Source organism: Crinia signifera, chromosome 6 (assembly GCF_055691185.1).
Source record: "Crinia signifera chromosome 6, ASM5569118v1, whole genome shotgun sequence".
In the NCBI taxonomy this organism is placed as follows: domain Eukaryota; kingdom Metazoa; phylum Chordata; class Amphibia; order Anura; family Myobatrachidae; genus Crinia; species Crinia signifera.
In genome coordinates, this window is record NC_139222.1 from 182727621 (window position 1) to 182755531 (window position 27911).

General features: G+C 42.0%; 1 protein-coding gene across 1 annotated transcript in view; it reads left to right on the forward strand.

The window, feature by feature from the left end:
* TBCD (tubulin folding cofactor D) overlaps positions 1-27911 on the forward strand; it is a 282149-nt gene that overhangs the window by 115925 nt on the left and 138313 nt on the right. Inside the window, exon 15 of the mRNA XM_083148360.1 lies at positions 5365-5521. Coding sequence (XP_083004486.1) covers positions 5365-5521 — 157 coding nt within the window. The remainder of the gene's footprint in view (positions 1-5364; positions 5522-27911) is intronic.

Genomic DNA, 27911 nt, shown 5'->3' on the forward strand with positions numbered 1-27911 from the left:
CCAGATTTTTCTTACAGCATCCCAAAATGCGGTAAAAACCCAGATAATGGGGTTTTTACCACATTTTTAGCTTAGAGAAAGTGATTTATTGGGAAAGAGATGCATTGCGTATAGGTTTTAACACTATTACTTCAAGAAATACATTTATTTTAGCTCAAAATATCAAACTCTAAACAATGTATTTAATGGTCAAAACCCCCCGTTTCCCAAATATTTACCTTGCTTGGTCATTGTAATAAATGCAGTGCATGGCTGAGAAACCCAGAAGGAAATCAGTTCTAAGTATATCGAATAAAAGTGTTATGCGCAAATCCACAAACTAAATTTGTCTGGTTACCGTCACAAAGTGCAGTGTCGGTGAACAGGTCAATAGCCAGCTGAACCTTGAGACTATACAAGGAGTTCCATATTCTTCATAGACGCACGTTGAGTGTATGGCAGAAAGAAATTCCCCATCAGATAAGCCCTGTTCTAGCTGTTTTCCACTGTGACTATGAGTAAATGCATGTAGAAGTAGTTTAGCCTGCATGGCAGTGGGCCGGTGCCTTGTCAACTTGACTTGTGCTCCAGATATTGAAGAATGGGTTGAGCAGCACGGATGGTGTAATAGTTGGCGTTACTGCCTCACAGCGCTGAGGTCATGGGTTCAAATCCCACCATGACCCAAACTGTGCAGAGTTTGTATATTCTCCCTGTGCTTGTGTGGGTTCACTCTGGTTATTCTGGTTTCCTACCACACTCCAAAAATATACTGATAGGTTAATTGGCTTCCAACATAATTAACCCAAGAATGAATGTGTGCGTGTACATGCGGTAGGGAATATAGATTGTAAACTCCACTGGGGTAGGGACTGATGTGACTGTTCAAATATGCTCTGTAAAGCGCTGCGGAATACAACTGTCCTACATTACACTCTTCCTCAGCCGATATAATGTAGGACAGTTGTATAAAAAAGCATTTCACTACATATTGTACTACAGATGGAGCAGGGCTTATTATTGCTGGCGGAGCGCCAGGACCGTGTCCCTGGCGATCCGCCAGCAATCTGGCGCTCTGGCTGAATGAGACGCTCGTGCGTCTCCCACGCACGAGCGTCTCAATAGCCGGGCGGCGAGGCGGCGCGGCGGGTGCAGTCCTGCCCGTCTCCAGCTTCAGGGAGACGGGCAGGGCTGCGGGGGGGCGGTGTGGACCGGCGGGGACCCGGGGAAGCCGGCGGGGACCCGGGCAAAAGCTCCGTCGGAACGGGACGCGCGTGCACCTCGTGCACGCGCGTCCCCTTCCGACATACAGATGGCGCGGGGCGGGGGATGGCGGGTGGCGAGTCCTCCGCCATCCCCAGCAAAGACAAGCCCTGCGCTATCTGTATGTATGATTTTTGTATGTGACAAAAAAAAAATCTGAATTGAATTTGAATATGTGTGCACTGTAAAAGAAACTGTTAATAAATAAAATAGATAAATTAATAACTGCAACTAGATTTGCGGGAAACTCCAAGTCCACTGCTCTTTCAGTAACAAATAGCTATTGATATTACTCCTAAAATTTCTTCCTTGTGGGGTGGTAAACGGACACTTTTTGGAATGTGCACTACCTCTCTTTTTCTCACATGTAATGAGAAGGAGCCATTGCTGCTCCTGGCAAGGTGGACCTATGTTTCCACACAAAAAACAGTAAAACAACCTGTTCACTTTGTCTGTATAAGGTCATTGTTCTGAAGCCAGGAATTAAGCCTGCCTCAGAACATACCCTGGGAAAGAGAGTTTCAGTTGCGAGTCTTCAGTTGTGCCCACAGGCTACACATTACTGTAGGCCATCAGCGAACATTTACATGGCTTGCTGCTAGGAGAGGAACCTGCGTAGGCTCTATTATTATATGTGTATATTTGCCAAGAGGAAGCCTTGAGGTGCAGCCTACAGAGCTGACAAGTGTTTTCATTGTGCTTAGCAGGCGAGCGCTTTGGACGGCTGCAGAGGAATTCAGAAGTTAATCTAGAAGCTCAGGTTGAATAGACAGAGAGCAAATTGCACCACGGCATTGTTCAGTACAATTGTATGTGCTGTATCCATGGACATACTGTACAATAAGGAGCTGCTGTGTGCCGCAAATATGTGGGTTCAAGTAACATTTATATTTACTAGTAGGATTCCTTTCTGCTTTATGGCTGCAAAACAGAGACAGTGTAGGCTGTCATTAATTACTTACAAGAGAAAATAAATGATCATACACAGATCATTAGAAGAGGGCAACATAGTGGCTACATTATGTTATTAGTATGCTTTCTCTACATGGAACACATTCCAGCAGAGGTTGTGAAAACTTGCTCACAAAATTCAACTGATAATTTGACTTTATGTGTTCTACTTTCAATTTTGCCTAGGACTTGTTTCCAGTAGTACAATAGAAAAGCTGGAACATTAACCGACGCATTATATCTTTACCTGCTTACTATTAACGATCGAATAAAGCAGGTACTTCTCGGGATTCTGGCTGCTTAGTGCTGACCTGTGTTATACCTTATTACAATAGAACAATAATGAAAAAATATCTTGTTTTTTATTTATTTTATAATTAACAACCCATCCCAGCTTCGCATGGGAACAAGTTTGAATATATTGTATATTCTCCCCCTACTTGCGTGGGTTTCCTCCGGGTATTCCGGTTTCCTCCCACAATCCTAAAATATACTGGTAGGCTAATTGGCTCCCAACAAATTAACCCTAGAATGTCTGTGTGCGTGTATATGTGGTAGGGAATATAGATTGTAAGCTTCACTGGGGCAGGGACTGATGTGAGTGTTCAACTATACTCTGTAAAGCGCTGTGGAATATGTACGCGCTATATAAGAAACTGTTACCATATGTAATTATTATTTATTTATTAACAGTTTCTTATATAGAGCGTACATATTCCGCAGCGCTTTATAGAGTATAGTTGAACACTCATATCAGTCCCTGCCCCAGTGAAGCTTACAATCTATATTCCCTACTACATATACACGCACACAGACATTCTAGGGTTAATTTGTTTGGAGCCAATTAGCCTACCAGTATATTTTAGGATTGTGGGAGGAAACCGGAATACCCGGAGGAAACCCAAGCAAGTAGGGGGAGAATATACAATACACAGTTAGAGCCATGGTGAGAATCGAACCCATGACCTCAGCACTGTGAGGTAGTAATGGTAACCATTACATTATCTGTACTGCCCCTGTACTTCTGCCTCACCGAGCATGCCTCTGACCTTCTCCCCATGAATGCCTCTGCCTCATAACACACTATGTGCACCTATCATCTCCCCTTTCCATATGTACCTCTGCCTCCTGCCTGACCAAGCATGCCTTTTACCTCCTCCCCATGTGCCCCTTACCATATGTAATTATTATTTATTTATTAAGGGGCACATGGGGAGGTAGGAGGCAGGTCATGGGGAGGAGGTAAAAGGCATGCTTGGTCAGGCAGGAGGCAGAGGTACATATGGAAAGGGGAGATGATAGGTGCACATAGTGTGTTATGAGGCAGAGGCATTCATCAGCAGAAGGTCAGAGGCATGCTCGGTGAAGCAGAGGTACATATGGGAAGTGAGATAAGTGCACATGGGGAGGTAGGATGCGGAGGCACTCATGGGGTGGAGGGACAGAGGCATGCCTATTGAAGCATCGGGAAGAAATACATATGGGGAGGGGAGATGATAGGCACACTTGGGGAAGGCAGGGGGCAGACACTTGCTTAGATTACTGTTGACTCATGGAACAAGGAAAAAGAGGAGCGTTAGGGGGAGATGGTTCAGAGACATTTGTATAGGATAAGCAGTGGTGATTCCTTGAAGCCTTATATGAGAGCACAGCTACTTCTGTACCACACTTGGCAATTATGTGCAATATAGAGCATTACCATGCATCTCTTTTGGAAATTGTAACTCTTATTAAAATTGTCACTGTGCAGCTCCCTTTTGTCATAGTTACATAGTAGTTACATAATTACACAGTAGTTAAGGCTGAATAAAGACTTACTGTATGTCCATCAAGTGCAACCTTCGTTATTAAAGTGCATGCTCTATTTGCTTCATCCCTTATATAACTGAAATCTGATCTAATTATATACAGATTGTAATTGTTATTTGTACCCCAATAGATGATTGTCCAACCTTATTTTAAAAAATGTATGGTCTCTGCCGACACCACTTCTTCAGGAAGAGAGTTCCACAATTTTACTGCCATGACCATAAAAAAGTTTTTACTTTTATGGATACAAAACGTTTTTTCTATAGTCTAAACTCATGCCAACGTGTCCTAGAGTCCTTCCTCTATGTATCTCAGCATGTCTCATCCCAAATTGTCCAATCTGTCTTCAGAATTCAATTTCTCCAACCCATTTATTAGCTTTGTTGCTCTTCTTTGGACTTTTTCCAGGTTCATGATGTCTTTTTTGTAGTGAGGGGACCAGAATTGTACTCCATATTCTAGATGCGGTCTGACCAATGCTTTATAAAACGGCATAATTACATTTGCCTCCCTAGACATCAAATTTCTTTTTATACAGGCTAGTATCCTATTAGCCTTTTTAGTAGCTACGTGACACTGAGCACTACACCCCAGTTTGTCTATTTAAACTTCTAGTTCCTTTTCCAATTCTGTTTTGCCCAATGCCACTCCGTTTAGGTTATAACTAGCACACTGATTATGCCTCCTGAGAGGCATAACCATTCATTTTCCACTTTTTTGCCCACTCATCAAGTTTATTTAGATCGCTTTGAAGTGTAGATACATCCATGTCTGTTCTAATTACCTTCCTCAATTTTGTGTCATCAGCAAAGACATTACGGAGTATACCAACCCCAATATCTTTAATATGTTAAATAAGAGGCCCTAGCACTGAACTCTGTGGCACTCCACTTAGTACAGGTATCATATTTGCACCATTTACAACCACTCTCTATTCTCTATCCCGCAGCCAATTTCCTACCCATCTACAAATTTTTACCCCAAGGCCCGGTTCCTCCAATTTATTTATTAGCCTCTTATGTGATACAATGTCAAAAACCTTGGCAAAATCAAGGAAGACCATGTCTAAAGCATTTCCACTGTCTAGATTGTTGCTAGCTTGTCATAGTTTAATGTTTTATACGCTTAAACCTTCCCTGACAAATGCCCTATAAAATGGTGAAAATCACATCAAAATCTACCCAGGGCAAGTACTGTACTTAGTGCAAATCACAGAGGTCCAGAGATGAATTCTCACTGATGTATTCATTTTAAGTAAAGTGCTGATATGGTTATGTAAAAAAAAAAACCATTGTAAAATCTTGTTTAATTCTTTTAATTTGTGTCCAGTGTATTACAAGCTCCCTTCTTTGTTTTTTACAGTTGTACCTGTTATATTGAAGGCTCTTGTGTACGATGAGAAGAGAGGAGCTTGCAGTGTGGGCTCCAATGTCCGTGATGCCGCATGTTATGTGTGCTGGGCATTTGCACGGGCTTACGACCCTCTTGAAATGCAGCCATTTGTTCATTCACTTGCAAGGTAAGCATCATAATCTAAATGTGTTTCCCTATTTCTACATCCTGCTAGAGTACATTTCAGTGGATTTGTTACCTGAAAATAGGGCAGATGTATTAAGCCTTAGGGGGGTATTCAATCGTTGTTGTGCGCCCGCAGCCATCTCCCGACGGGGGTGATGACTGCGGGGCCCTATTCAATGCTGTCTTCCCCGACAGCATTGAACAGGGTTTCACCGCAGAACGAGCCCGACATCACAAGCTGTCGGGCTCGTTCTGCCGAGAAAAGCCGGAAATAGGCGAGCTCCCGGCCGGAGCTTGTCTATTTCCCTCATCAACTCGCGGCCACGCCCCCTTCTCGCCGCTCGGCGGCCGGGACATTGAATCCCGACTACCGAGCTCCGGGCGAGCTGACCGAGAACGGGACAGGGGCACGGCTGTCGAGCTTGCTCGACAGCCGTTCCCCTAACATTGAATACCCCCCTTAACAAGAGATAACTGCAAGGGTGATAAGGAGAGATAAACCACCAGCCAATCACCTGCTAACTGACTTTTTTCAAACTCAGCCTGTAACATGGCAGTTAGGATGTGATTGGCTGGACGTTTATCTCTCCTTATCACACTTGCATTTATCTGTTGTTAAAGCTTAATACATCTGCCCCAATATCTGCTGCAGTCATTTTGATGGGTAAACCAGTATTCCTGTTCTTGTAGCCAAGAATGCATTCAGAAACCATTTTTTTTTGCATATTGGTCTTATGACTCTGGTTCCTTGTGAATTGATTGGCTACAGTCTCACAAAACATGGCTATGCCCATGTGATTGCTTCCTTTGCTGTGTGTGCTTGTGTTTTATAATAAATATTGGCATCAAAATAATTTTATTTATGTATGTTTAGCTCATTATTGTTTAGACACAAACTTTCAGTAGTTTAGACCTTAAAAAATATCCAAACTCAAAAGGAAAAATTTAATTTTTGGTTTGAATTCGGAAGATGAAATAATTCTGAATATTTGTTTGTTCTTTCTGATCTGGCTGGTTTTCACACACAGCACATCTGCACTTAGTCGGTTAGCAGGAGTGTGAGTTTTCACTCCCCTGCGCTGGTGGACAATATTTTAATACAAATTGTTGGTGTATCTTCCTGGTTTTCCTCATTACCATGGCGAAGTAGGAAGTGCTATAGTGACATCTGACCATATAGCTATACATATACTCTCCAAATTCCTGTACCACTTTGCTTCCTGGATTTGTCACTTCCTCTCTTCTGACATTACCTTCATTATCTTGGGGTGATTTCAACATCCCTATTCATATCCCCACAAAATCCCTAAACTGTCTCTTCCATTCACTTGATCTGATCTTCTACTACCATTTTAATATTTCTGATTTCACCGACTCCCCATTTCCCCTCCCTGACCACCACTTACCCACTTTTAACTTATTTATCTTTTCTTCTCCATTTCCACCTCCTTAAACTACCACCACCTATGCATAACATTGAGGCTATTGACATCACCTACTTATCCTCCCAGTTCAACTAGCTTCTTTCACCTATTCTCGGTCTCTTATACCCTGAACAAGCCACTTCCCTATATCATGTATCCCTTACTTCTGCTCTTAACTCTATTGTTCCACCAACCATTATTCGCTTCAGCCTCGCAGTTTAACACCTCAACCCTAGCACAGCAAATGCACCAGATATCTGCAAAAATGCTCACGTACTGCTGAGCGACTGTGGAGGAAATCACACTCAGGCATGCTTTCTCCATTTTAAACTTATGCTCCCATCCTTCGGTGCTGCCCTTTTTCTCTTCATACTTCAAGAACCTCCAAGTTTCCAACCCTAGACACCTCTTTGCAATTGTTATCTCACTCCTCTGCTCTCCCCTCCTAATTTTTCTGCTCTTGACTTTGCCATTTACTTCACATCCAAACTTGACTCCATGGGGAACATTTACTAAGATTTGAGTTCTTTTTCACAAAGGATGTTGCTATGGGCAACCAATCAGAATGTGCTTATTATTTATTTAGCACTTTCTAGAAGATAATAGGTAGTATCTGATTGGCTGCCCATAGCAACATCCCATATGAAACAGATCTCCCATCTTAGTAAATCTCCCCCCATAAGTCAGGAAATCACATACCACCAGACCATCAGCAACCAGCCACCTCCATTCCCTTACATCTCTCCCCATCCCTTTTTGCCTGTTCCCATCTTGCCCACCTCCTCAATCCTCAATCTCTCCCCCTCATCAGACACAGTATTCTCTGCCTTCAAGCATGCACTAGTCTTCCCTATTCTTAAAAAAAATACCCTTGATTCAACACCCTCTTCAGCTACTGACCCATCTCTCCCTTTTGCTTCCAAACTCCTAGAGCAGGGATGGCCAAACCGGTCCTCGAGATCTACCAACGGTCCACGTTTTCCAGGTTACCTAGCTGTTGCGCAGCTGTGGTCATTACTAACTGTCACATTTTCAAACCTGCTGCATTCATTCCTACTATAGATCCACAGGTTGCCTGGAAAACATGCACCGTTGGTAGATCTTGAGGACAGGTTTGGCCACCCCTGTCCTAGAGTGTATTGTCTAAAACCGCATTACTGCCTTTCTTTCCTCCCACTCACTGCCTGATCCATTTCAGTCTTGCTTGTGTCCTCTACACTCCACTGAAACTGTCCTCCCAAAATAGGCAACAAACTTCCCACAATCTTATTATTCTCATTAAACGCACTACATTCACCTCCCCTTTCCTTGTTGTTCATTGGCTTCCCTACCATTTCTGAATCTAATTCAAGCTTTGCACAAACATACTAACTCCTCTCCCCTTTACAACTCTGACCTTATCTCCCACCCATCTACACTCGCCCCAGTCCTCCTCGCTCTGCTAATGCACACATCCTCTCTTGCCGACTTATTACTTCCTCTCACTCCAACCTCCATGATTTTTCACATTCTGCTCCCATTCTCTGGAATTCTCTATCTCTCACACTCTCCACCTCTTTACAAAATTTAAAATGCTCTCAAGAGTCACTTTTTCACCAAACCCAACCAAATCTCATTGTGTAGACACAATTACTGTCTACCCCATCTGTGTCACCCCTATATGTCTGCCACTCCTTTTTAGATTGGAAGCTCTCCCAAGCAAGGCCCTCTACCATCATGTGCTTTTGCTTCGGTTACTTAAACCCTCTTCAATGGCATCAAATCACACTTCTTTCGGTGTCATCTACTGATGCAGCTATATTAATGTACCCTTTACTTGTCCTTTATTGTCTTCAACTGTAATGTTCATTTCCTATTTTCTTATTTATTTTTGTACTCTGTAACCCTCGCTTCCTGCAGTTGCCACTGGTCCCTGTGCTCCCTGTTGCCTCCCGCCGTAATTAACCATTATGGTGCCCCCAAATTACACCCCCCTCTCCCCATAACTCCCAAACAGGAACATAAGGCTATCGGGCTATAGTCTTCTATAATGTACAGTAGTGGGTGATGTCTTAAAGATCGGTCTATAGAAGTGGTTCTCAAACTCGGTCCTCTGTACCCCACACAGTTCACATTTTCCAGGTCGCTGTGTATAATCAATTGCGGTGACCTGAGAAACATGAGGACCAAGTTTGGGAACTTGTGGTCTATAGGGTTATTAATGTATTTGGCTAAAGCTTTTTTTTCTTGTTTTGAACTTGTGTTTTTGTGTTTTCAAATTTAAAATGATCCCTAAACAAGTTTAAAAAATAAACTCAAACATTTATTTGTTTATTACAGGAGTTTTTTAAGGAGTGTTATATTTCTAAAGGTTCCGTTACACAGTGCGATTAACTCTGTGCTTGAAGTACTAGATTGCATTGTATCTAGTACAAAAAAGTATACAATGTGCTACATGCAATCTAGTACTAAAAGCATGGTCTGCACAGACTTTCTGTGCTGTGCCATGTGATGTGCGCAGGAGCGCACAAAAACGCACCGTGTATGGGCACCTTAAAATACATTGTTATATTGACAATATATATGGTCAAGTTCGTTAAAAAAAAAAATTGCTTACATTTTTACTATGGTAAAGCTTTCAGGTTTATTAAAAAGCAATTTAAGCTAAAGGGGAAAAAAAGAATAAACTTGAAAGCTATAGCTCTGACACAGGGTTCCTGACAGTCTCTTTTATTGTGATTATGGTCAAGATCATAAATAAACCTTAAAGGTTCTTAAAGTAAATGAATCACCACACAAAATGTGAATTGATTTAGCCTTGTTTTAACACTTTAGGGCGTATGGAACTGTATGAAAATATTGCAGCTTAGTAAGTGCATTTTATAGCAGCCTAGAAGTGTAAGCCTTCCCGAAGGTGTGGTGGCGAGTCCCAGTATCACCACTCCCTATGCTCAAGTTTTTTTTCTAAATAATGATTACAATTTGGAAAATATAAACATCATATTATTATCAATATAGGAATTTGGTAATTTACTAGCTCTGTTATTTTGGTGTGGTCATTGTTGGGACTGGTGAATTCAAGGGATACTGTGACACACATGGTGTTATTAAATGAGTGTATCTGTTGAAAGTGTTTGTCTTGTGTGGGTAAAATATTGCACAAATAGAATCCACTGCGTTATAGTTAGAGCTAGAATTGTTTATACTGCGACTTTCTTCTTCGCAAAGCAGCTGCATCCAAATAAACATAAACATGGGTGTCTTGAGGACTGCATTTGGGAACCTCTGCTCTATGTACATTGCTGTGAAATAACTTTTGTGTCCTATCAAATGTACGCTGTGCACTCTTCTGTCCTTGCTTTGGTAAAATAATAAAACTAGTACCTGTGCAAATGACAGTTGTGCTTGCTTGACAGTGTCGTCAGAAGAAGTTTGACACAAGAAAAAAGTCGACACATGGAAAGTTCAACATGCATTTAAAAAAAATATATATTTTGGTACTTATGTAGTATCTGGACGCCCGATTAAAAAATCGGGTCCATCGCATCACATCGCATGCGACGCGATGCGATGGACCCGATTTTTCCGTAGGATTCAATGTTAAAATGGACTGAGTCATGGAGTTGGATACGCTCGCCACCGAGCCCGAAGCGTGGCGAGCGGATGCGGAATACTTTTTAGCGAATCCGCGTCCCCTCGCGGGGCTCGGTGGCTCGCTACGCTCGCCACAGGTTTATATCCAACTCCATGCGTAGTTGGATAGTGGGGAAATGAAAAGGACCCTTTTTCCCATAGAATCATATGGAAAATCGGGTCCATCGCATCGCATCGCATGCGATTTGCTCGGATGCGATGCGATAATCGGGCGTCCAGATACTACATAAGTACCTATATTTTAATTGTCTCAGTGTCAACACCCGATCGCTTCGGATCAGGTGCTGAACTCGGCATACTTTTCTGTTTCCATTCATTATTGGACTAAGCCATCACTAAGCCTTTGTAAAACATTTCCAAATACAAGAAAATAAGTCAGCCTTTGTGATTGATGTGATAATTTGTGGGTCCTGGCCATGGACCCCAAATGGGCCCTAAGCGTATTCCTAGGTTACATTGTGGTAAATCTGGCTCTACTGCTGAGCAGAGCAACCCTGGGGCCATGGAAATTGTTTCCTCGGGAAACATTAATTCTCCAGTAGGGGTAACAGGATGATTAGGTGCCATGCATTTCTGCTAGTCTGTTGTCACGGCTCTAGCTTCAGTCCTCAGCAGTCTTCTGTTTGCTGGTTGTATGTCTGTATCTGTGGGACACCCCACTGCTAACGTGGCCCACCTTGCTCCTATACATTTCTGTTCACTTACATTTAAAACATAAATCTGTTAAATACATTGTAACGCCCACTGCTTTGCTACGTCAAGTGTAGTTCTAACGGCCATAGGCGCCCATTGGCTGCTGCGGTCACTGCCGCGCAGGGACACTACTGCTCACATCGGAAGTTGCGCATGTGGGTGGGGACTGGAGGAGCGGTGCAGTGAATTGATGTAGCATGAATGGGCAAACCACAATGAAGGGGAAAAGGCATTTGGAGTTTTATGTATATTTTTATAGTTTGCTTAAAACCAGCATGTCTTATTATTGTGTACATGTTTGTTACAGATCCTAAGTACATTTTCATAATTCCTGTAAAAGACAATCAATCCTGTTAATTATAAGGCATACGTTTGGAGGCTTTATGATTATGGTTAAAGTGTTGTCAGGCAGTGAGCTGTTTAATACGATTTGCTGAAATTTTAGATATCCGGAACTAATTTGGCACAGAATGTCTCTGTTCAACCAGTTCTGGAGGTAATTCTGCCCTTCCCAAGTGTATCCAAGCTCCAAACCCACGCGTAGGAGTGGAAATTAACCTATTTACAAAATAGAGAGAACTGGCCTTACCTTAGCCTGGAGTGCCTGTTTGCAGTGTTGGATACAAACATTAGGAGGAAAGTGCTGCCTCTTGGGGAAATCTTGTAGCAGTCTTTTTTTTTTGCTTTGCCCTTGTAGTGTTGCAATCATAAAATCAGTTTGTCTTTTCATTTCAAATGTGGTATTCGTTAGATCAGGGATGGGAAACCTTCAGCCCTCCAGCTGAAGTACACATCCCAGCATGTTATTTGACCATACTAAAACTGTTGCAGGGCATGCTGGAGGGCTGAAGGTTCCCCATCCCTGACTAAAGGTGGCCATACATCAGAAAGATATTGTACCCAATCATACAATCTCAACTGATTGTAAGATGGATTGTATGCAGATTGTGTGCACATCTTATGTACATAATCATACAATCAATCAGCAGATGGATTGTATGACTGATTGTAAGATGGATTGTATGCAGATTGTGTGCACATCTTGTGTACACAATCATGCAGTAGATGGATTGTATGATTGATTGTATGATCGATTGTGTGTAGATTGTGTGTCCAAAAACCACCAAGGACTGCCGGGGATTTCAAGGGAAATTGTACACAATCATGAGCGCAATCGATCTTAAGATCGATCTTTCTGATGTATGGCCAGCTTTAGATGATACCGATTTACATCCGTGCTGATCTGCACCTATGCATATTTTAAGATGAATTGATATTCCATCTGACCTTGAGTTTCAGAAATGCCTTCATTGTGACATATCCCATGAGAATAATGAGGTCATAGTGCTATATACTCTGATATAGGAGCAGGGACATATACATGTCTGTGTGATGGAACAGTGAGGCTTTTATCCACATATTAGTAAATCAGATGAAGTATCTAATAGATTTGTGCTGATTTAAAGACTTGGGGGTTTATTTATGAGTTGTCAGATTGTAAAACCTGGTGCTCCTGATCGTGTTTATGTCTGATATTTAAAAGAACGATGCTTTACCTAGCTGTGTCTTGCTAGTGAAAGTATTGCCCTTTTAAATATCAGGCATTAACGCGACCAGAAGTGCCGGCTTTTGCATCCTTATGCTTTGAAAATAAACTCCTTGGTCAGCCTTCTATTTTCTTGTCATTTCCAATGGTGTACCGGCAATTATGCTGATTTATTTTTCCACAAATGCTGCCATTATTAATGGAAGCACATGGGTGTGATGACAGGAGGCAAGGATGTTACATTTTGTATGATGATGGGAGGAGCTTAGTGATTTGGAACATTGCTTTGGGAGGCTGGATTAGGGGGATGAAATAGTATACTTAACCCTTTGAGTGCCAACGTTGCTGTGACAGATGTGCAAAATATCCCCTAAAAATGCCAGCGTCGCTCACAGTGACTGTTCTTTTTTTGCCGCAATGTTTTACAAAACTTAAATTAATTGACTTCAGATCATTTGCCAGAAATAACTAAAGTGATTCATATTTCTTGACTGATATTTTTCACATCTCTCACAGCAACGTCGGCACACCAAGGCAGGTATTCAATGCCGGTGCGAGCGGCCGGCAAGGGGGTTAAACTGCGATGATCACAGAAAACCAGTGATCCTCGCAGTTTAACCCCCACGTCGGCCGCTCGCACTATGCAACGTTCCGGGGGAATCCTCGCAGTCACAGAACGGCGAGGATTCCCCTAAACTGCGAGAGCCGAGGCTAGTGCAGCAAACTCGCTGTAATTAGCCTCGGCTCTCGCAGTTTTTGGAGGCACATTCGCAAATTCCCCCTCGCTCAAAAAACGGAGCGAGGGGGAATTTGCATATGAGGGGGGTCAGTTGAATACTGACAGGGTGAGCGGTGACTGCGAGCAAAAAGTCCTGCTCGCAGTCACCGCTCGCCCACGGCATTGAATATATGCCAAAGGGTTAAGCTTCCACAGGCACACGCAAGATTTTGTTTTAAAGGCTAAAATGATTTACGAAAGATCAATTAATGGTTGTATTTACATTGGGGCATATATTGCCTTGTCTGTGTAAGGGAGGGGGGGTGGGTTAGTTTGCAGGATAACCTAAGCTAACCTTTCAGTGGGATACCTTTTGTACCTCCCACTTGCCAGGACTGATGCAGGCCCTAGCTGACATGCTTCTTTTCGAAGTAGTATTCGTAAAAATTGCCACAGAATTATTTTCTCAGTCCATTTTACAGGGTGAGGTTGTACATGTATGGGTGCGGTCAGAGGGCTTTAGGAAAGTTTGCACAGTTAAGCCCCATACACACTAAGCGATTTATTATATTAAATTTCATTCATTTTGGCCCTTTCTCTCTCTCTCTCTCTCTCACTCACTCACTCACTCACTCACTCACTCACTCACTCTCTCTGGCTAACTACTCCTTATTTCTATGAGTTGACGTATCCCAACTGACCACCGGAGGCCAGTCAACGGACCAAATTACTCCTTTATGTGCTTAAAGATGTCCTATCAGAAAACGAAAGCAATTTTTGCAGGGACACTGATCCGTTCAAACTTGCAGTATATGGAGAGAGGGAGCTGTGAAGACAGAGATCGTAGGTAGGAGCCGATCGGAACTGGCGGTGGGGTGGAGTGTTTGTGGGCTAAAAACTGTCACCGTTCAAGGTGAAAGAACATTGCAGAAGCCATCATTTTGACGGGCTTTTATCTAGTCAGTGTAGTGTGCAGACTCGTCAACGATGCTCTCGTAGGTCCTTAACAATGTTCTCCAATGTCCTGCATGTGGAGATGACAGAGCACATAGATAATGAGGGCCATGCTGCATTAACTATGTGAACAAACATAAGTAAATTGTGTCCCTCTCCACATAATTAAACCTAAGGATGACATATAAAAACAATTTAATTTAATATTTTTTGTTTCTAAATACCTCAATAAGAAACTTTATTATCCTAGGAGTGCTGTGAAAATGTTTTGATACTTTGGGGTGCCGTGATGCAAAACATTTGGGAAGGGCTGGGTTAGGCTGACAGGCTTGTTTTTCTGCGTAGTGCTCATTACGGGGTAGTTGGACGGTGTAATGGTCAGCATTACTGCGTCACAGCACTGAGGTCATGGGTTAGATTTCCACCATGGCCCTAATTATGCAGAGTTGGGATATTCTCCCAGTGCTTGTGTGGGTTTCCTCTGGGGCTCCAGCTTCCTCACACAATCCAAAAATATACTGATAGGTTATTTGGCTCCCAACAAAAATTAACCCTAGAATAAATGTGTACATGTGTTATTGAATATAGATTGTAAGCTGCACTGTGGGCAGGGACTGAAGTGACTGTTCAAATATTCTCTGTAAAGTGCAGCGGAATATGTGCGCGTTATATAAATAACTGGTGATAAATAATTACTACATTGAAATATTTCCACTCCAGGGTAGTGACTAAAGAGGTAATTGTTCAACATTGAGTTGCTGTAGGATCTGCCCTACTGCCCATTTATTGGTATCCAGATGGCTCAAAGACCATGTCTAAGTTAACATTTACAAAACATCAACTCAAGACAAAGGTCGATATGGCAAAGATGGACACATGAAAAAGTCGACAGGAGTTTTTCACGATTCTTTTTTCATATCTTTTATTATTTTTTTTAAATTTATAAATCATTACCATCAATGTGGAATTCAGAAGAGGCATGGCAAGTGAAGTGATTCACTATTTGGGTGTTTTCCCATGCTCAGCTGAAAACAAAGTGAAAAACGCATGTTGACTTTTTCATGTGTAGACCTTTTCCGTGTCAATCTTTTGCCGTTGTCGACCTAGTGCATGTTAACCTTTTGGTGTCGACCTATTGACTGTCAACCTACACATTATCTGTGAAATGATCCACCCCCCCAATTACTAATTAGTTTAAATGCTAATAAAAGCTGAACTATAACCCCAGTTGGTATCTGACCGTACTCTTTTATAGCAATATAACGCAAAACATATGCTTTTTACAACAAGTATTTTTCAAGTGTCTGTTTAGGGTCAATTATGTATGTAATGGCTAAAAAGTGGTGACATAATGGATGGATTAATCAAATTGGCAAGCATGGTATTGGAAATTCTGTTCCACATCTCCTGCAAGAGCAATGATACCATCAAAATGACTGATGAGCATAGCTGTAATAACAATCCCAGTGATGTGCTCACCTGAACAAATCAACACTTGAATTACCCTGTTAGGCACCATCTAGTGGCTGCCGGCATGCAAAATACTCTACCCCCCCCCCCCCCTCCTGTAGAGGTGAGGAGCAAAGTAAGCCTTTTATACACGCATTGGGTAAAGTCTTATGGGGATAGACAATATGACTAGCCATGGTGCATTGAAGAGCTGTTTAGCTGCCTATTGCAGCGAGCATTGCTATGTAATATTTGGACAGCTTATACATAGTTTGGGCAGTATTCAATGCGGAGGGCGAGCTGTGACCGCTCACACAGTCAGTATTCAACTGACCCCCCTGCATACGCCGTTTCCCCCTCGTGTTCTAGCTTTATGGAGCGATGGGGAAACTGCGTATGCGCCTGCTAAAACAGCGAGGCTCGTGGCCAAATGTAGCGGGCTCCCTGCATTCGCCTTGAGCCTCCCTGTTTGGGGGAATCCTCGCCGCCCTCCGACAGCGAGGATTCCCCCGGAACGTTGAATGGGGTGAGCGGCCAGCAGCTGCCCGCATTGAATACGCCCCTTTATCTTTAGAATCAACATTTTATATAGTAGTTACACTTCTTATACTAGCTGCAGATTTTCTTGTTCTTCTGTAACTTGTAGCTTGTTGCATTAGTAAAATGTATTATTTAATAATTAGACACATTGCACTGCATTGGGTGATGGATTTCACAATACGATCTGTGCTTGTAGAAGTGCTGAATAAGGATAAATCTGACATGTCAGGTCATTGGGAGCTGAGCATTGGAAACGGAGCGTGCAGAGTGAGACACAAGTTTCGTCTTCCCCCAGGTGCTGTTTGTGGCGAGCAGGAGCCTGGGCGTGGTGGCTCCTAAACTTCCCAACCTGATTGCATTGCTGCAGGGCTGCACTGTCCAGCAGTGTGTGCAGATCTGAGGCATTGCTCTGAGCTACAGCTTGTAGTACTTGGAAATGATGTTGACTTTGTGAGATTTACATCAGTGTTGTCTCATAGCTCTTTTGCAAGTTGTCTGTGATATTTTGTTTCCTGCATCACTTGAAAGTTTCTGTGAAATACTGCATAATAGTACCCTGCTACATGTTTTTCTTCCTTTCATTTGTATTATTATTATTATTTTTTCTATGTATTTAATTTAGAGCTGGCCCTATGAATATAGGAAAACTAGGCAAATGGGCATTCATGGCGAGCCTAAGGGCCAGCTCAGCTTGACAGCGGGCAGCAGATGCAGTCACCTCATCAGCAGCATCTGTTTTGACAGCACCTGCCGCTATTACATTGTGAAAGCAGTGCTGGTGTTCCACCCTTCCTCTATTGTTCTCAGTCTCCATAATTGCAGTGCTGGGTGCACGTGACATCATCATGCATATCATTATGGGGTCTGAAAGCCAGGTGTAATTTGAATTGGTGAGTACTATTGTGTGGCCACACCCCTTCCCCACAAGAATATGCGCGCTGTCCCCATTTAAAATATGGGGCTGGGGGGGCATGCCAATGAGTACTGTCGACCCTATGACCCATACCCAATTAATTCATATAAGCCTGCAGCCTGTGACAAAGGACCCACTTTTCTGCAGGTCCTACACTGTTCAAAGTAAAAAGATGATAATTTTTTTTCAGTGTTTCATGTGCGTTCCCATGAAACCACTGGGTGTTCCGAAGGAAATCACCCTGTGACCGCGGGTGTGGGGGGCGGGCAGCTGACATCACCAGATGTCAGCTGCCCTCCCAGTTCCTGTCAAGTGTGCACAAAAGTCTAAGTGACCTGAGAGTCACTTAGATATGCATGCACCTTCCACATCATTCGCTGGTCGGCTGGTCGAATGATGTGGGTGTCGCCCCATAGGCTCCGAATGGATGTTTTGTTGAAACATCCATTCGCAGCCGTGAGAGTAAGCCGGCGTGCGAGGACCTGCAAGCAGTGGGTGGCGTTTAGTCCACGCAAAATGCTGCGAAATTAGCAGCGTTGCGTGTGGACCAGAATAAGGTCCTTGGGGTGCCATTTTTAATCTTTTTGTCATGTACAATTTTTAACTTCTTTTTTCTTATAGCTTGCATCAGCTGCTTTCCTAGATGCTTTACATCAGGTGTGCTGGTAACTGCCTCACCTTTAACCCCTTCCCGACATTGCCTTTTATGGTAATTTTTTTTTTTTCCTCCGTGCGTTCAAATAAGCGTAACTTTTTTAATTTTCCGGCTATATAGACACATGAGGGCTTTTTTTTTGCGGGACAAGTTGTACTTTTTAATGGTACCATTTACTATACCGTATAATATTCTGGGGAATCAGGAAATAATTCAATGTGGGGTAAAAAGAAAAAAAAACGCAATTCCACAATTTTGCGCTGGTTACGGTTTTTTTGGAGTTCGTTACGATTCCGGTGATACCAAACTTATATAGTTTTCGTTACATTTTACCACTAAAAAAAAAAAATAGAAAAAAATAGAAAATGTTACGGTTTTTCGAATTTGCGTCGCGTCGCCATGTTCTGCGGCTTATAACTTTTTTATTTTTCCACCTACGGACCTGGGTGAGGGCTCATTTTTTGCGGGCTGAAGTGTACTTTTTAATTAATACCATTATGGGATATGGGCGACTTTCTGATCTCTTTTAGCTATTTTTTTTTGGGTAGGCGATGCGACCAAAAACGTAGTTTTGGCGTTGGGGATTATTTTCCGTTTACGCCTTTAACCGTGCGGGATAACTAATGTTATATTTGAATAGATCGGACTTTTAGGAACGCGGTGATACCAAATATGTTTATTTTTTTTATTTTTTATTTATTTTTATTTGGGAAATGGTGAAAGGGGGGTGATTTGAACTTTTAATATTTTTTTTTTTTTTTTTTTTTTTAAACTTTATTTTTTTTTTTTTTTACTTTTACTACAAGGCCCCCTAGTGTACTTGACCACTAGGGGGCGCGATCGCCTGTACTAGGTTCAGCCATAGAGCTCTATGGCTGAACGTAGTGATTTTATGCACTTCCTATTACATCCTGCCTCAGGCAGGATATGATAGGTATGCAGACACGGCCAGCACAGGGGTCTACATTAGACCCCTGGCTACCATGGCAACCGATCGGCACCCTCCGATCTCGCTGCGGGGGGCCCCGATCGGCGCCGGGGGGGGCGCCCCCCCTCCGATCAGCTATTTAAGCACTGCGGTCGCTTTGCCCGCGGTGCTTAAAGGGTTAAACGGCCACGATCGGCGAACTCGCCGCTCGTGGCCGTGAGAGCAGGGACCTGGCTGTAATATACAGCCATTACCTGCTCTCTTTCAAGCCAGCTCACTCCGTGAGCTGGCTTGATTCCCCCGCAACCGACATATGACGTAAATGTACGTCATATGTCGGGAAGGGGTTAAAAGTAAATTTTCTGTGTTTTACAGACCAGTTAGGGTAGCATACCTCCATTTCAACACTAATGCGGTAGCTATTTGTAAGGCAATTATTCGGAGCATAGTATCCAGTTGGTAGTGCACTTCTTACATTTAATTAGAGTTCAAAGCAGCCACAGAATCCATGATATTACTTAGATAATCAATTTTTGTCCTCCCCAGCCAACAGCAATACACTAACTCAGACCTCCCTCTATGATCCAGTACCCTAGGATGCAGTCTCGGATCAACCATGCAACCATTGGCTCTACTCAGGCCAGCCAACGGATCCGAATACTCAGGTCTAGTAATTCTGTGCCTGGTGATGTAGCCCCTCGAAGAACAGATGCCGTACCCCAAATGTTGCAGCATGTTTATCATGCTGTGGCAGATGTTCGGCTGTGAGTAATATCTCAAGACTGGATCTGCACATGCATAGAACAGGTATTGTGCCTGCATGGAATGGGTCTTGCACCTTGACCAGATCCACATCCATTGCATTTGGATGCAAACCATCGAGTTTGCGTACAAATATAAATTAAGCACTAAGATTTTGCATAATTTATTCAATGACATTAGTTATGCGTAGTGTTTTCCATTAGAATCTTAATACTGCTGTAAATCTTTTTAGATTCTTATGGAGCCCACACACGCACCGATCCCGGCGTGCGTTGTGGGCTTAACTAGCACACATAGCATCGCATCGTATGCCTTGTGCATGCGATGCTATGCTAGAAAAAGCTAGTACAAAAAGTATGTGCAGCACATAATTTTTGTACTGTACGATGAGGTGCCGCGGGAGCGCGCACCCCATCGTACAGCATTGCACCGCCGGCAACGGTGCGTGTGTGGGCTCCTTTAGTTTTATTTAATTTTCTCTCCAATACCAGAGAGAAAACCTACTGATTAATTTTACAGAGAAAGTGACCAAGTATATATGGTATGAATGCTTTAATAATTAGTTGGCCGATTGGAACTGGGAACGTGGACTGGACTTTCAACTGCCAACATGATCCAGATTGTAACCGATTTATGTCAGACCGGAATTGGTAATGTTGGCTGGACTGGAACAGGTTCATTCTGGGACCGGATAGGCTGGGTGCCTTACTGGGACCAGTATTGCTTTGGGAATTAACAAAACATTTCAGCTAGCAGTGGAGTGCAAGCTGAAAATATGGTGCCAACGGTCAAACATGCCCGAACAGAGCTAAATTTGAATAGCTCAGTTGGTCACCCTCTAGTGACTTCCTGCGCAAAAAGAATTGAATGTCTACTTATCAATCAGCAAGTTAGGAATATAGAGAATGCTATGATTGCGTAAGATCATACGTCCCAATTTTTAAACTTGTGGGTCTGGGACCCCTGCGTGTGACAAGTGTGTGCTCCTGAAAAGGGGGAGTGGCACTGCAAAAGAGGTGCTGCAATGACTTGAGCCACACCTCCATTTTCCTTCACTATGCATGCCTGCATTTTATGAGAATGTCTGCGTTGTTTATGTATACCATATTAATGATTGTAAATACATTAAGAAGGGCTCCTACTATAGATTATTAATATATAGTTAGCTGCGAGAGACTGATATGACTAATCTGTCTAGAATTATAACTAAGGGGAGAGATTTTTTAAATGATCAGATCTATTTTTTTTTATAATTCTCAAGGCAATTTAAATCTTTTCCCTCAATTATGTAAATTCAATATAGACCATGCTTCATCAATTAATCATATTATGCATTTTCCTTAAAGGGTATATAGGCCTGAATGTTGTCCATTTTATGTCTAAAGCATACTTGCCTACTTTTGAAAACTAGTTTCAGGGAGATTATAGTTGGTAACAGAATTTTGCAAAGCATCTCATTGAGGGGGCGTGTCATGCTCCACCCAAACGGCGTGTCTATTTCCATATATGGAGAGATTGTGAACTTGGCACCTAGCAGCGTGGATGTGTACTGCTACATATGAGAGGAATCTTTTAAAATGACTTATATCCAAATGTACATGAGCCCCAAAGCAGTTAGTAAGAGCTACTATACTTGCTAAAGTTTTGGGAAATGGTGCTGACGTCTCAATGTAAATGTATCTGTCTCTCATTCCTTTCTCTCCAAAAATGTAACAGTGTAATGTGGGCTAGGTGAAATAAGGGAAGTTGCTAGACTAATGAGGGATAGAGGGAGATTGCTGCTATTTCAGGGAGTCTCCTGCAAAATGCAGGAGGGTAGGTAACTATGGTCTAAAGGCATAAGTGCAAAGTCTGGGTAGAGGTTGGAGAACAGCAGGTCTCTCTACAGGTGCAGGAACGCAGGAGAAAGAGCTCCCCATGTGACCTTGTACCTGTCAGTGTTGGTGGGGGTTAATAGAGAAGTTACTGACATACTGTAAGTGCCAAGCCCTTGAAAAGCACTGTGAAAATTTCAAGTAGTCAGTTTGCTGTTGCCCAGGATTTGTCTGGGAGGTTGAGGGAGCTGTGCTGCTGGCTGGCAGGTGTGGTGAACGACAAGCTGGGACTTGCTGTCTATGCAGTGACTCCATAGAGTTCCCACGGAGAATCAGTTCTCTAATATAGGAAACCCTTGTGAGGAGTATCGCAGAAACTCGAAGAACAAAAGCACACAAAATCCTGTTTGAATTTGTTGATAAAGTAATAATTTACAGTCGTGCCAAAATCATTCCTCTGACCTGTAACTGATATTTACTGTGACAGAACTAACTTTATAAATGATTCTGCAAAAGTATTCTTTCCCACATATTTATATTTAGTGTTAGATTTAATTTTGATCATTCAATAAATTTCAGTTGAACGTTCAGTAGCCCTTCAGTAATGAATTCCATCATGGAAACTAATAGGGTCATTGGGGCAAATGTATTAAGCTTTAACAAGAGATAAATGCAAGGGTGATAAGTAGAGACAGGATTATATGCAACATAAAAAGCTTGAAATATGCATGCAAATATGCATGAAAAATACTTAAAATATGCATGAAAAGTGTTAAAATATGCTACATTAAACAATAAAAAAAGTAATTTTTAACTTATTTATTTAAAAATCAGCATAAAATGAATTGCAAATAAACCTCAAAAATAGGCCCACAGCATCTGCAAATACATACCTCCCAACTGTCACGATTTTAGAGGGACAGTCCCGATTTTCCGGTCCTGTCCCGCTGTCCCACCCGCGGCAGGCATTGTCCCGCTGCGGGGGGATGACAGTTGGGAGACCCCCAATCTAGTAGAATAGACGCTGTGCGCATGCGCACAGCGTCTATTCTCGTATGAAAATGAGGTCGCGGCTAATTAGCATAAGCCGCGCCCTCATTTGCATACGCCCCGGACCCTTTTCGGGCACTGCGAGTGTCCCTATTTCATACGGACAGAAGTTGGGAGGTATGCAAATACATAGGATTTTTTTTCTTCCTGGCTGCTACAGCAGATTGCAGCGTCCAAAGCTCTTCTTGCATCAACTACACGGACCCTCATCTCCAGCGCTGATGGATCAAATGTCAGCATAGCGTGTGAGGGCGGTGCAGTGGAAGGCTTCCTCCCTGTGCCGCATACTCACTGTGACACGGAATTTCCTCCGCAACGCTTGATGTCACAACCCTTCCGCCCGCCTCCTCTGCTGCAGAAGTCTGTCTCTTGGTGTAAAGTCCCAGGCCAGGAGCAGGCATAGGTTCAGGAGCTTCATAATGGCAATCGCCCCGACTGACTTTTAGCAACATGGATTGGCAGCCTAGAGCAGTGTCAGACATATCATACATCCAAGGTTCCCCACACAGCGCACATATTGCCCCAGCCTGCACACTCTACCACTACCTGGCCAGCAGCAGCAGGGCAAAGCAGTGCTGTGACTCGCGGGTGGAAAGGGGGCAGGGCCTAAAATATGCACCATCACTAGATTTTAGGTAAAATAGGCAATAACCAGTGAGAATGGGCAAAATATGCAAATGCATATGCAAATATGCAAATGCATATAATCCTGTCTCTAGTGATAAGGATAGATAAACATCCAGCCAATCCGCTCCTTACTGACTTTTTTCAAACACAGGCTGTAACATGGCAGTTAGCAGGTGATTGGCTGGACGTTTATCTCTCCTTATCACACTTGCATTTATCTCGCTTAATACATCTGCCCCAATGTTTGACTGATTTTACAGCCAAATGTGTAATCATAGCTGTTCATTGGATTTTTCAGTTTAACTATTTAGATATTTTTAAAGAAAATCTATTTTCCATTCTCTGGGGAAGAGGTGATTGTATGGTCTGTACTATTGAGGACTTATGTCACTGGTTTCTAAGGAATGTATAAACTGCGTTTTTCCTGATAACAAAATGGCCATTATACAAAGGGGATTGGTCAAATTTAAACAGGCAGTACTGAGATGTATCTGACAGTATAAACAAATGCTGGAGCTATGTCTGGTGAATGGGACACATTAAGGTTGCATAAACACTATGATGTGCAGATCTACTAACTTTAGGAACAGATTTGGTAGGAACATACGTGCCTACTTTTGAAAAAGCAGATCAGGGATCCGTGAAGGTGGCACCTAAAAGTGCGGAAATGTACTGCTACATCTGAGAGGCGTGTCATAAAATGATCTGCATCCAAATGTAGATGAGCCCCAAAGCAGTTAGTAAGATCTATGTAATTGTGTTTTACAAATGGTTCCATATGAGTGGCCATGCAAAGCTTTATTTAAAATGCAGATCGCCATAGGGATCATTGTGTATCATAACCAATGCAGGGAAATGTGACTGATTCCATTTGAATGTACATATTTCTGTTTTATTTTTCCCCACAACAATGTAACCACTGGGAGTCGGAGAGATTGCTGCTATTTCAGTAGTTTCCTGCAGAATGCAGGAGGGTAGGCGACCATGGGTAAGAATACACATTTCACTCGGGCACTGATGTCTATGCAGATGTCAAATGACCGCCAATCTGTGATGTTATTCCCTACAAAAAAACCAGAAAGAATACTTAGGCGCTTATAAAAAACGGAAAGATATTATGTAATTGTTCTAATATCCAAGTGTATTAAATATGACAGGTAGCTGCGGGCTTCTGGGGTTTTGGTGTCTCAACACCCAATTTTATTACTCCGCCTAGATTCCTAATAGGAGCCCGGCAGAATAAATTCAATTAGAAAAAATATTTAAAAAAGGAAGCACCGCGCTGTTCTTTTTTTATCACCTTTTAATGATTCACATGCATCAATAATACAACATCAATTTATTAATTAAATGTCCATACTGGTCAACTAACGTGTTTCCCCGATAGGGGCTTTTTCAAAGAGTTAAAAGCCCCTATTGGGCCAAACGTGTTAGAGGACCAGTATTGGACACTTTTGCAGCTACATTTTGAGGATTCTGGACATTGTTACATTTGTTGCACTGCCTGACATCTGATCCGCCAATCATCGGCAAAGCCAGGACCTACAGCACGATCCTTCCAATCCAGTCAACGCTAAGAAGCGCAGTCCACCTGATTGCAGAGAGGGAAAATTATGTCCAACACGGGTGAGATCTCTCCCCGTCACTTCGTTAACCTACAATCCTTCACGCGGCTGACACTTGACTCATAACTCAGGCGCATACACGGCGGGTGAGAGACACCACATAATAACAACTGCCGGGCTGGTGCGGCTTGCTTTTATATTGGACAAGATAAACTTTCTGGATATCCAGGTACATTCTCCCCCAACTGCCAGTTTAATTTGGCGTGGACCCCTGCTGTGGGTGTCGTTGTCCCGGCACCACAGCGGTACCAGCGGGACTGATATATGAACACATATACTGGCAAGTACTCTCATTTGGTATTCAACTAAGTTTGGATCAACATTTAAAGTGCATCAAGAATCCTCCATTTAATTCTTTCTTAAAGAAATCGTGACATATTTGTGTCGTATATTATTTTTAATTTTTTTTTTAAGTATGTATTCGTATAGAATTTATTAACTGATGGCCATTCAGTAAATAATTTTATGCATTTTTTATATGTATTGACATTTAATTAATAAATTGATGTTGTATTATGGACGCATGTGAATCATTCAAAGGTGAAAAAAAAAAGAACAGCGCTGTGCTTCCTTTTTAAAATATTTTTGTTATTCCCTACAGCCAGTGTATAGGCTGTCGGCATTTGTTAATAAGTTGCATTTCAGTACTGCCTTGTTAAATTTGACCCATCACCTTTATATAGTGGAGGTAGTCATTTTGTCAGTGTCCTCCTATTGTCTGTCTGCCAGTCAGATACCGCTGTGTGCACATTTGTAGCTGAATCCAATGCAAACAGTTATATATTTGCTTTAAGTTTTAGCTGCACTGGAGAAAGGTGTGTTTTAGGTTGCTATGGTTTGTAACACTTTGCAATATTGTATTAAATAAGTCAGTGGCAGGTAGATCTATACTGTATACTGTATATACTTGTTCTGTACATTCGAAAATGTGAAAGTATAAAGTTATGAGGTTACCAGGGAAAACCGATTTTAAGATGGGGTATTCCAAATGCCTTATTTTACTTCAAATGTGTCCAGCCCACAAAGGGGGCAACATTAGCATTTATTAAGTCTCACACAGTACAGTGATTTAATCAATCACAGTAAGCCATTAGATAGACAGTACAGGTTGAATATCCCGTATCCAAAATGCTCGGGACCAGGAGAATTTTGGATAACGGATTATTCCGTATTTCGGAATATTTTAATATTTCAATTATGTATTTTGAAGTATCTTGCATGTTTGCTGTATAAACACATAAAATACACACATATATATTTTATTACCACATAAAATACACACAAATATATTTTATTTGTTCAAAAAACAAGGTTTCAAAACATGAAACAAAATTTGTGTACTATCTTAGATATTGAATTTGAATGCCAAGCAATCATTTTCTTGCACATATATAGTGCCAGTTACATATCATGTCACCAGTAGTGCTGTTACAAATGTCCCCAGTGAGTTTTTATCAAAAATTTTTTTTTTTTTTTCACTTTCTGGAATGTATGGTTTTCGGAATAATTCGGATAACGGATACTCGGATACGGGATACTCAACCTGTATTAGTAGCCTGTATGAGTTGAATGATGTTCCACAATCCAATTACCCAATCTTTAAAGCAAGACCAACAGTCACGCGGAGAGCTGCAGAAAAACCTAGCATCAGCCTTGAACCCATATAACAGGCATTCCCAACCACGGTCCTCAAGGCACACCAACAGTGCAGGATTTAGTGATATCCAGGCTTCAGCACAGATGGATTAATCAGAATCCCTCAGATACTAATTGTGCTGAAGCCTGGATATCTACAAAACCTGCACTGTTGGTGTGCCTTGAGGACCGTGGTTGGGAATGCCTGCGATACAACAATCAGCCATAACATTAAAACCACCTGCCTAATATTTTGTAGGCAGTATTCATGCTACCAAAACATCTCAGAGTACACAAAATTCTGAAGGAGTTCTGTGTCAACTGGCACCAAGACATAAGCATATTAAGTCCGGTATGTTGTGAAGTGGTGCCAACATGGCTCTGACTTCTCTTTTTTTCCCCACAACCCGTACCTCTTCCCCTGTCACCCCCATATTGTTCAGCAGGGCAAGATTTACCTATTCGCTAGGCAGCGAACAGAATTGAATCCGGCCCAATATTATAATATGTATCTGCCTTTACTTTGGCCCCAAATACACAAAGCGAGGGTGTTTATGTGATTCTTCTAGTCTAATCCAGACCTACCAATGGGTAACTTGGTGTAATTCATACACAGAAAGCGTATTTGCCACATAACTAGTGTTCAATATGTTCACTGTGTAACACTGGGTGAAGGTATATATCTTCATGTAAAGGAAAGTGGTACACGGTGTGCTTGCTGTTCGCTACCTATCTATGGTGGCACTGCTGTCAATGACATTTTATTTTATAGGGATCGTTGCTACATCAGGTGTCTTAAAGATAACTTATAAAAACATAGTATTTGACAGTAAATAACAGCCTCTAGTATGCCTGTGTACATATAGTACTTGCACACTACAGTTCAATTTTATTTATTTGTTTTGTTCGGATAAAGTCCATGCAAGTATGGGGAGAATATACAAACTCCACACAGTTAAGGTCTTGGTGGGAACTGAAACCACAACCTCAGTGCTGTGAGGCAGTAATGCTAACCATCAGACTATCCCTACTACCTTGTACCATGAGGACCTTCTTGTGTACCTAAAGAGCATGTCACAATTTAAAATCCATTTGTGGTGAACTGATTGATCTACCAAACGTGTTGTTTTTATATACAATTTTATAAGGACAAAATTCCATTTTCCTCCTCTACAGCAGGTGCCATGTTAGAAGGAAGGTCCTTCCATTTGTAAAGTGCTATGGTACTAAAAAATGATGAGCAGGATGTAGTCGATCTGTAATGTGCCTGGGGATGTTGTAATATACTTTATAAAGAACTGCAGTGGAATGCCTTGGACCTTGAACAGTGGATTTTTTACTGTACATATTTATAATTTTAGTGTTTTTATTTTTTATTTTCCTAGTAAAATTATGTTAGGTGTATGCTCTTACTAACGTTATTTC